Genomic DNA, 10,425 nt, shown 5'->3' with positions numbered 1-10,425 from the left:
GTCTAGGTCTTCCGATTGCCCCTCACTACAACCCTGCAGATTTTATACGTAAGAATTATATTACAATAAGATATAAAATCAGGACCGGTACAAGGGTATTAGGACATTCGGTTAATTTTCACTTATGCTCTCCTTTTCCCATCCCTTCTCTCCCCCCTCCCCCATCCTGTCAAAAAAGTTTTCGTAACTGAACATTGTTAATTAGTTCCGAAACAAAATTCAGATTTAAAGAAGTGAAAAAGACGTGGATTATGCGTTGTCGTAGGTCTGAATATTTCACAAGATTTATACTAGAAAAGATGATCGTTAGAATTTAGAGTTGTACTTTCCATGTAATCATTTTAGTTATTGTAAAAGCAGGATCCTTCTGATCCACGTTTAACGTAATTAAATGTTCCTCTGACACAGTGAAAAACGAATGTTTGTTCAGGTAAAGAACAAGCTTGGAGAAGCTTGGCTCACCAACAGTCACAGAAACATAGAGGGACAATATGGGTAATATAAAGACACTTAAAGAAGAACAGTTACTGAATTTATTGTCAATATTTCGCTCAAGGCGAATGTTCAGCCATGATTTGATGAGACTCTCCTTGAACGAAAAGTTGTCTTAATTAAGGTTTGCTCTGCTCAAATTGTCTTTGTATTACTGTGTCAATATTTGACAGCACTCCGCCTTCCAACCATGAAGGATCAATATGACAGGACGAACAATATTTATGTTGGGAAAGCTCTCAGGTTATTACTGAAAACAAAATTCCTTGGATCTCGTGATGATGCACAAGGCTTGACTATGCCAAGGTAATCTTTTATATTAGTTAGGCTAAGTAATTTGGTTAAATGCCTTAAGCCAGCGTTACTTAATGAGTAAACACAGCTTGGATAGTCTTACCTGATTTTGCAGGAGGAACATTTGTAAAAGAACATGTATAGATATTGAATATTGGGTTGAAATGTTCAGCAAGTTACTGAATTTGTTGAGTTTAAAGGCTCATGACCTCACCTGAGTCATTAAGGCTGAAATTCATACATATACTAACAATCAAGAAAACTTTAATTCCTAAAATTGCTATTTAAGCAATCTCAATGTATTTACACTGCTAATGTAAGAGAAATATAAGCGATTGTGAGGATTAAGATTATTTTATTTTCAAAGCTGAGCTCATAAGTTGTATTTGCAGAAGGACTATACAATTATCTTTCCATCTTGATCATAATAATAATGGCTTTTTTGCTCAGGTGATTGTTTACGTAATTTCCTCAGCCTATAGAGAAGCTTCCGAAACGCTTTTATCCGATATACATTTACATACGATTAATTTATGTGATATGGATACCTTTAATTGTGTTATTGCAAGACTTTAGAAGTAGTGACCGTTAAACACTTACCTGAATTTCCACTATTATATTGTATATGCTTTTCTGATATGTAGAGTAATAATATAGAAGATAAGGGTATCCCTGGATTTATCATTAGTTATATTGAAAAAATGACAAACTCATGTGTACCACCAATAAATATACTAATTAATACACAGAACAAGTGATAGTTCACACAGAATCATCACTTGATGCTACGCAGAGAATATAATAATACTGAAATATTATTATTATTATTATTATTATTATTATTATTATTATTATTAATATATTGAGGGCAAATGATAAACTGGGGAATGCTAAGTAATCATATGTAATTCATGGAAAAGTAAGAATGCTCCAGTTCCTTGGAAAAAGAGCCCTTCCCCAATATCATGGCACCTCAGTTGAAAGGACCATTAGTGTATATTTATAGATCTAGATCTATCAGTTCCTAGACCTGAAGGCTGTCTCTTTAGTAAAAAAATATTCATGAATAGTTCATTCACTTATTTTATTGCATCTAACCTTCGCCACTTTGTACTACTGTTCACTCGGCACCAGTCTTGTTGTTTTAATAGTATTTGGTGATGTATAAAATAATTTGTATTTAATTAATGTTCGATAGTTTTATTTTACATTTTGTATCTAACCTATGGGTAGTAGAATAAAAAAACAAGTAGCAAACTAAGTATATTTTTCCTTAATTTATGAGAACAATCCTTAACTACTTTCTGAAAAAAAAAATGTATATATATATATATATATATATATATATATATATATATATATATATATATATATATATATATATATATATCTATATATATATATATATATTTATATATTTATATATATACATATATATATATATATATATATATATATATATATATATATATATATATATATATATATATATATATATATATATATATATATATGTATATATATATATATATATATATATATATATATATATATATATGTCGTGCCGAATAGGCAGAACTTGCGATCTTGGCTTAAATAGTAACGCTCATCTTGCCATATAGGACAAGTGAAAATTTGTGTATGCAATAATTTCGCCAAAATCATTCTGAACCTAACGAAAAAAGTATATTTCACTGTGTTTGTTTAGTATTAAATTACTGTAAACATATTTAAAATATATTTAGTTGGGTTAGGCTAAAATAAATTGTTCTTGTTATAATAAGGTTAGGTAAGTTTTCTAAGATTCTTTTGGTGCAAAATTAAAAAATTTTACGTCACCATTAATGAAAAAAATATATCTTTAAACGTATAAGAGAAAGTTTCAGAAAGGACTTAATTTTAAATGAGTTATTGCTAATTGACCAGTTTTACATATTCGGCACGACATATATATATATATATATATATATATATATATATATATATATATATATATATATATATATATATATATATATATATATATATGTATATGTATATGATAATATTTGTGTGTTTGTTTTATCTTGTGGAACATGACATAACTTGAGGTGGTATAATGTATATTTGAGTATGTTACATGGGATTTACTTCTCTTTTATTTCAAACAATAGTTATAATGAAACCATCTTTGCAATACTTCCAACTGTATCACCATCATCATCTTCCAACGGAAGATGATGATGGTGATACAGTTTGCCTTTTATATTTTAAAATGACAGTGGTATAAAATATGTGCTTAATAAGTTTGTTTTCGGGTTTCTTTTATTTTTTCTGTGTTAAAATGAATTTATAGAAAAATATGCAAAATTATTTACAGTCATATGCAAATTATTCTTTGTGTTAATCTGTGTTTTTTTTTTAAATTTCAATAGTAGATAGTCATTTTTACTAAAGTTCGTTTTCATGATTTTTAATATCATTTCTGTGTTAATAGAATAAATTTATAGAAAAGGTGTTTAAATCAGTTCGTAAATTATTCATCTTTCAAATCTGAAGAAAGTACAATGATATTCAAGTGACAATAATTAATACAATATGTAATTTTTTCTTTTTGTTTTTAGTGGAGCAAGTTAAAGGACCACCTGAAGTGCAAGAACGATTAATTCAAGGTGCTAAAGAAGGAATAAGATTGAACTTTAATCTTCCGCAGAATATCACACTGCAAACATCTCCATCCATTCAGTCTCTGTACTCCAAATACCTCTCCTTACCTACTGTACATGTAAGATCAGGTAAATGACTTTTTACTCAAAATGTGTTGTTGAAAAAAAAGTTTTTGTATTGTGATATTTATTAGGTAAGGCTAGGTTTAAAGTGCATTATTTTAGGCAAATTTCAGAAAAAAATTAATATTCAGAAATTATTGTTGCAGTACTGATATTTGTAAGTATAGCAGAGGCATTGAATGATGAGCAGAAAGAATTGCAGTTTCAGAAATCTGGTAGCCACTCTACTGGAAATACTCGGTTGTTGCGCTGGTGAAGGCTCAGCCCGGTCCATTAACCTCTACTTGTCAAATAACAATAGACTGTACTGTGAGGAATCCCTTTGGAGAACTCAACTCAATCAGCCTTAACATATAGCTAAAGTTTATTATTATAATCTCTGCGAAACTCTTATTTTTGAGGGCTGGGACCTCGACTCTCTCCTTCCATAGAAGAGAAAGTGGAGGTCACAGGTGACCTTTGAGGAGGACTTGTTTACTGTAAGGATCCAGCGGACATGGATATTTACGTACTTAATAACCAGGTAGTCAATAGGCTCATAACAAAGTTTATTAAAGGTGGGCACAAGATGGTGAGCCAAAACTGTGGATATGGTCAAAAGACTCGCATTGCTGATCTTCGCAGTAGATAGTGTGCGAGTAAGGAATGTGAGATTCATGCATTAAGCCAGGTTTTGTCTTAACTGTCAAGATTCCCATTCCAGCAGCGACCAGAGCTGCTCGCAGATCCAAACTGAGAAGGACGCTGTGCTCTAAAGGCAAATCTGATCATATTTGTATCCTGAGGCTGAACAGTGTGTCAGGGGGTCCCTAGGAACTATAAGGACTGGTGAAACATGTGCCTCAGCAGTACGAGCTAGTCCTATAATTTGCTAAGCTGGAACCCACTCTGCTCCTGATTCCTGTATTTCCTAAATATTCTTGCTCATAGACTTCTAGCTCTCCCACATTGAATTTCCCGGACTACTCAGACTTTTCTCAATGATCTCGCCGTTTAACTTTGCAGTGCTGCGTGAGGACGACAAGTGAGGCAAGTAAACGAGTGAGCCGCGAGTCACTCTCCCATTATCCATTTCGTATATATTAGTACAAGTGCCTTGCTTCCAGCGACGACGAACTCTATATCGAGATCATTTTCAATGAACTACTCATGGACCAGTCTAGGAACTGCTAGCCGGGGCAGTGAAAGGTTCCCCAGTATAACGCACATGAAAACTTCTAAAACACATCGTGGAAATTGTTGTGATTTTAGGGTCAAAAAGGTTGTTGCTGCTAGGGCTATGCAGACTATCTATCATTTGTTTACAAGAGACACTTCTAACAAACAGGGTTGTATGGTGTCTGCGTTGAAAGTAAACATGTTTATTTTAGAAAATAAAAGCTTAATAGTATGTAACTTACGCAATACATCACTACTCTGACGATTCTCGTAAGACAACACTGACTATCAACACCACATTACAGCGACACGCTAAGTGATTTCACCTACAGGTAGACAAAAGTCTATTTCTTTCTAGTTGTCAGGTGACCATATATTAAGACATTATATAGGGCGCCTCTGGCCTAATGACATTTGTATAGGTTGCTAATTATTAATCTCAACAAAGGAAGGAGTATATGCCTAAAAAACGGTGTTACCTCAGCAAAATAACTAAAGGTACATTTAGGTAGGCTTTTACATCATATGTAGGTACATTATATGTAGGTACATCATATGTAGGTACATCATATGTAGGTATATCATATGTAGGTACATCATATGTAGGTACACTATGCGTAGGTATCTCATATGTAGGTACATTATATGCAGGTACGTTATATGTAGGTAGATCATATGTAGGTACGTCATATGTAGGTACGTCATATGTAGGTACATCGTATGTAGGTACATCATATGTAGGTACACTATGCGTAGGTATCTCATATGTAGGTAGATCATATGTAGGTACATCGTATGTAGATACAATATATGTAGGTACATCATATGTAGGTACACTATGCGTAGGTATCTCATATGTAGGTATATCATATGTAGGTACATTATATGTAGGTACGTTATATGTAGGTAGATCATATGTAGGTACGTCATATGTAGGTACGTCATATGTAGGTACATCGTATATAGGTACATCATATGTAGGTACATTATATGTAAATGCATATCAGTGAAATGCATATTTTAGTGTATTTTAAAATATATATATAGTATTTTGAAATATATATAGAGATTTTTAAAATATTAACTTTCTCTCGTTATATTTTGTGAACTGAATTTCACCAAAAGTATTTTGTTTCAGGTGTCGACAATAACCATTGTTCGTGGAATAATGAATGCTCAGCATGTCAACAACAAAGCCAACATTATCAACAAAAATGCCCAACTGAAGTCTCTGTCACTATAGATATAGGCAAAAAAGAATCTCCAATTTATAATAAAATAGGTAAGAATTATCAGTTGTCCTTAATTCGCAGAGAAACGGAATTAAACCAAATATAGTGAAAAAAAAATGATCACATTGTAAGTGTAATAGTCTAACAACAATCGTAGTGAACAGATGAACATGTAACAGTATAATTAATAAATATTCCTAGTATAGTAAACAAATGAACATAGGACAGTGTGATAGTCTGATATACTCAGTATAGTGAACAAATGAATAAACAATAGAAATGTAATCTAATGTAAAGACCAATTGAAGTTACTATATTAGATTAAAACGTCATTTAAGTGTAACTAGAATATATATATATATATATATATATATATATATATATATATATATATATATATATATATATATATATATATATATATATATATATATATATATATATATATATATATATATATATATATGGCGAATAGGCAGAACTTGCGATCTTGGCTTAAATATCAACGCTCATCTTGCCATATAGGACAAGTGAAAATTTTTGTTTGCAATAATTTCGCCAAAATCATTCTGAACTTAACGAAAAAAATATATTTCGTTGTGTTTGTTTAGTATTAAATTATTGTAAACGTATCTAAAATATATTTAGTTGGGTTAGGCTAAAATAAATTATGCTTGTTATAATAAGGCTAGGTAAGTTTTCTAAGATTCTTTTGGTGCAAAATTATAAATTTTTACATCAACATTAATGAAAAATATATATCTTTGAACGTATAAGAGAAAATTTTAGAACGGATTTAATTTTAAATGAGTTCTTGCTAATTGACCAGTTTTATATATTCGGCACGACATATATATATATATATATATATATATATATATATATATATATATATATATATATATATATATATATATATATATATTTATTTTTGCAAAAATGGGGTCCACCTCTGGTGTAAATTGTGGGACCCATAGCTTCGGAGAAGTGGATAAAAAGGCTTCAAGGAAGAATATTTGGATTTCTTCCTGAAGCCGTTTGAATATTCCACTTCCCCTACCACCCCATCTTTTCATATTTTTTTTTTTACCAATAGGAATATTTTATTACATAATATGGTTCAAAAGATTTAAGAGATACATTGTTGATATAAAGGTGGCATATATAGTACATGTTGTTACATGTGTATCACCGATTATAAGGCGAAAATCTCATCCAGCTCCTCAGAGCTGGGGCGTGTGCCCAAAATACAGCAGGCATTACTCCTTTGAACAGCCGCACTGAGCCGCTGGAACAGAAAACTAGCTGCCTTGGGATCCCTAGTTACCCTGATGAGTCTTTTTCCCAGCTCCTTGAGGAATTTAGATGCATTTTTTCCCCATGAGCCAAGGGTCTCTGAGCCGAATAAGGGAATCGAAGATATTTATATGCAATAATTTCCCAAAAGTCATTCTGAACCTAACGAAAAAAAATATATTTTATTGTGTTTGTTTATTATTAAACTACTGTAAATTTATCTAAAATATATTTAGTTGGATTAGGTTAAATTAAATTCCGCTTGTTATAATAAGGTTAGGTATGTTTTCTAGGGTTCTTTTTGTATAAAATTATTAATTTTTACCTTAACTTAAATGAAAATAAAATAGGTATATTCGGCACAAATATTCCTAGTCGTGCCGAATAAGTAAAACCGTTCAATTAGCAAGAACTCATTTAAAATTAAGTCCTTTCTAAAATTTTCTCTTATACGTTTAAAGATATATTTTTTCATCTATGTTTATGTAAAAATTAATAATTTTTGTACCAAAACAACCTTAGAAAACTTACTTAACCTTATTATAACAAGCGCAATTTAATTTAGCCGAAATATACACAAACACTGATCTCAGTATTTGTGTATATTTCGCCTTCTCTCGCGAATTCCTTGCATTGTTCAAATCTCTAGTAAGGCTGATGCATGCAGGGGATGAGATGAAAAAGCTGTAAGCCTTCTCCCTGAAAGCTGGCTGCCTTGGATCAAACGTGTAGCGCAAGCTACACGCCAAGGTATTGTCCAGTGTGGGTAGATTGGTAAACCACTGCGTACCTTGTCCTAAGGTTCGTAGGTTCAAGTCTCCTTCAGCCAGAGATCAGTGTTTATATATATATATATATATATATATATATATATATATATATATATATATATATATATATATATATATATATATATATATATATATATATATAGAATTTTTTCAAGGCTTTTTTGCTGTTAACTGATTTAAATGCATCATAGTTTTCTTCATTTTATGGTTATTACTATACAACAGTTGTGGGTGAAGAAGAGGATAGTGGTCGGTCATCCTGGTCAGAGGAGACAGGAAGCGAGACCTCACGAACAACTTCAAGGTGTGAAGAATACACAGATATGCAATGGCCTACATCTTTCTTCACACAGTTTAAGGTTTGAGAAATATATATGAGATGATGTAGCTTAAATTCTCCAGTAAAACTGCTGCGAAATTAGCAGTACCAAAGTAGCATTTTGGTTCATATATTCACATACTTTTTATTTAGTCTTTAGGTTTATTGCTTTAATAATCAGTGTTTACAATGAATAAGTTTTCATTAATTTAAAAAAAAATTGTTAGGTGCTGACGCAGCGGAACTTTTGTGTGGCTCGTCCCATCATCTTGTCGTGGCTCAACGGGGCTCAGACGCTGATTCTGGCTGTAATCGCAGGACTGCTGTGGTATCAATCACCGCGCACTGAAGAAAGCCTTCAAGACATTCAGGGATGGATGTTCTTCTCTACACATTACTGGATGTTGTTCATACTGTTTGCTGCTCTCCAGTCATGTAGGTAACATTTGTTCCTCAACTGTATTATACAATACGATAATTAATTGTTGTTTATATATTCACAATTACTCAGTACTTAGTCGATTTTCCAGAAGTCCTCAGACATCACAATTCAGCTGGAACATATGCTGAGGAAAAATGCACCTCTCGGTGTGTATATCCTGTGTTCAATAAGGTTGGTTGGTTACTGGATACATAACCTATCGGCTGCTCTAGGCTGCAGGTAACTTTTCACATGAACTATAACATTCTCACTCATCTTTCAAAATTTCAAGCCTTGTTTAAAATTGAGCATTTTTGTCTAAAGAGCTACTGAATGAGTGATGGTCAATGACTTTCTTACTTTCCTACCTTTGTGGTAAAAAATTTTAGCACTCATTTCCTTTGTTTCCTTTGCTAAGCCTTAGGTATAACTCTATCTTCTATAAATATATGCATCAAACGAATGAACAAAGAAGAGCAAAATTTTATAACCACTTGCTATCAGCAACTCTTTCTTAATCTCACCCATCCAGGCTGGTTTAACTTCTTTTATCCTGCCCATACATACCATACCTCTTGAACCTCTCCATCACTTCCACTCAAGTCATCCTTTCTTCCAACGGCTCACATTTCTCAGTAGCTGTCACTTTAAATTAATTAAATTTCAGTTCTTTTTTCCCCATGTCCTTGAACTGCTCATATAATTTACTTATTTTTCAGTCTTCTTTTGGATAATGTGGACATCTGGGTGTTAGCACTTTAATGCTTTATCCACCAATACATAGTCTGTAAACGGCTCTCATTTTCACATAGCCTCTTATTGAAGCATATACTTCCAGTTAAAGAACCATTTCATATTCATAATTCGACTAAAGTTCACTCATCATTTACCCTTAACTTTTCAGACTTTTCTGCTCTGTCCTATACTACATTCACTTTAACATTATGGTTCCATAATAATTTAACCTCGTATGTGGTTCGAAATAGAATGCTTTTAGAATGCTGGAAGAGAATCTCGCTTTCACTACGCTCCTCTCACCTTCAGATCCATTCTCATTAACCCAGATCACACATCACATTTTTATTTAAAACTACACAACTCTTTATTTTAAACATTTTCACATTCTCTTTTTCTTTTCAGAATTATTCATTTAACCTTATTTCACATGCATCCTTTCAGATACACATGACTTAATTCCTGAAATTCCTTCCCATTAAAACTCTCTCTCACCCCTTTTAGGTTTGTTTTACTTAGTGTTAAGGCATCCAACTTTCTTTCATTCCTGACACGACAATCAATTAATTTTTATTATCCTCACTGCATCCGACCACATTCAAACACCCCAACTTAATACTTTTCTCTTGTTTAGCACTTGCATACAAAGCAAGGGTAACCAGCGCCTTGTTGCTGGCAAACCATGCAGGACGGATTATTAAGACACAATAATAAGCTTTTACTGAATATATTTCTTCTTATTATTGTTATTGTTACTTCTAGTATTATTATTTATTTGCATTTATGGTGGAACGATAAACCCGTCCATGTTATACAGTGCCTGGGGAAATACTAGGCAATCAGGTTCGATCCTTTGAAGAACAGGTCAACTTCAGTTCCTTGGATATATAGAGCAGAGGAGGATCGATCCTCCGTCTGT

At 32.3% G+C, this 10,425-nt stretch overlaps 1 protein-coding gene across 4 annotated transcripts in view; it reads left to right on the top strand.

Annotated features, from left to right (window-relative positions):
- E23 (Early gene at 23) overlaps positions 1 to 10,425 on the top strand; it is a 200,010-nt gene that overhangs the window by 182,602 nt on the left and 6,983 nt on the right. For all 4 annotated transcript variants that reach the window (XM_070087764.1, XM_070087742.1, XM_070087762.1 and 1 more), the window contains 5 exons: positions 1 to 48; positions 3,390 to 3,560; positions 5,851 to 5,994; positions 8,257 to 8,390; positions 8,578 to 8,785. The exon at positions 1 to 48 is cut by the window's left edge and continues 46 nt beyond it. In XM_070087764.1, coding sequence (XP_069943865.1) covers positions 1 to 48; positions 3,390 to 3,560; positions 5,851 to 5,994; positions 8,257 to 8,390; positions 8,578 to 8,785 — 705 coding nt within the window. The remainder of the gene's footprint in view (positions 49 to 3,389; positions 3,561 to 5,850; positions 5,995 to 8,256; positions 8,391 to 8,577; positions 8,786 to 10,425) is intronic.

The sequence above is a fragment of the Cherax quadricarinatus genome, chromosome 2, assembly GCF_038502225.1.
Source record: "Cherax quadricarinatus isolate ZL_2023a chromosome 2, ASM3850222v1, whole genome shotgun sequence".
Classification (NCBI taxonomy): Eukaryota; Metazoa; Arthropoda; class Malacostraca; order Decapoda; family Parastacidae; genus Cherax; species Cherax quadricarinatus.
This window is presented reverse-complemented; position numbering and strand designations above follow the sequence as displayed.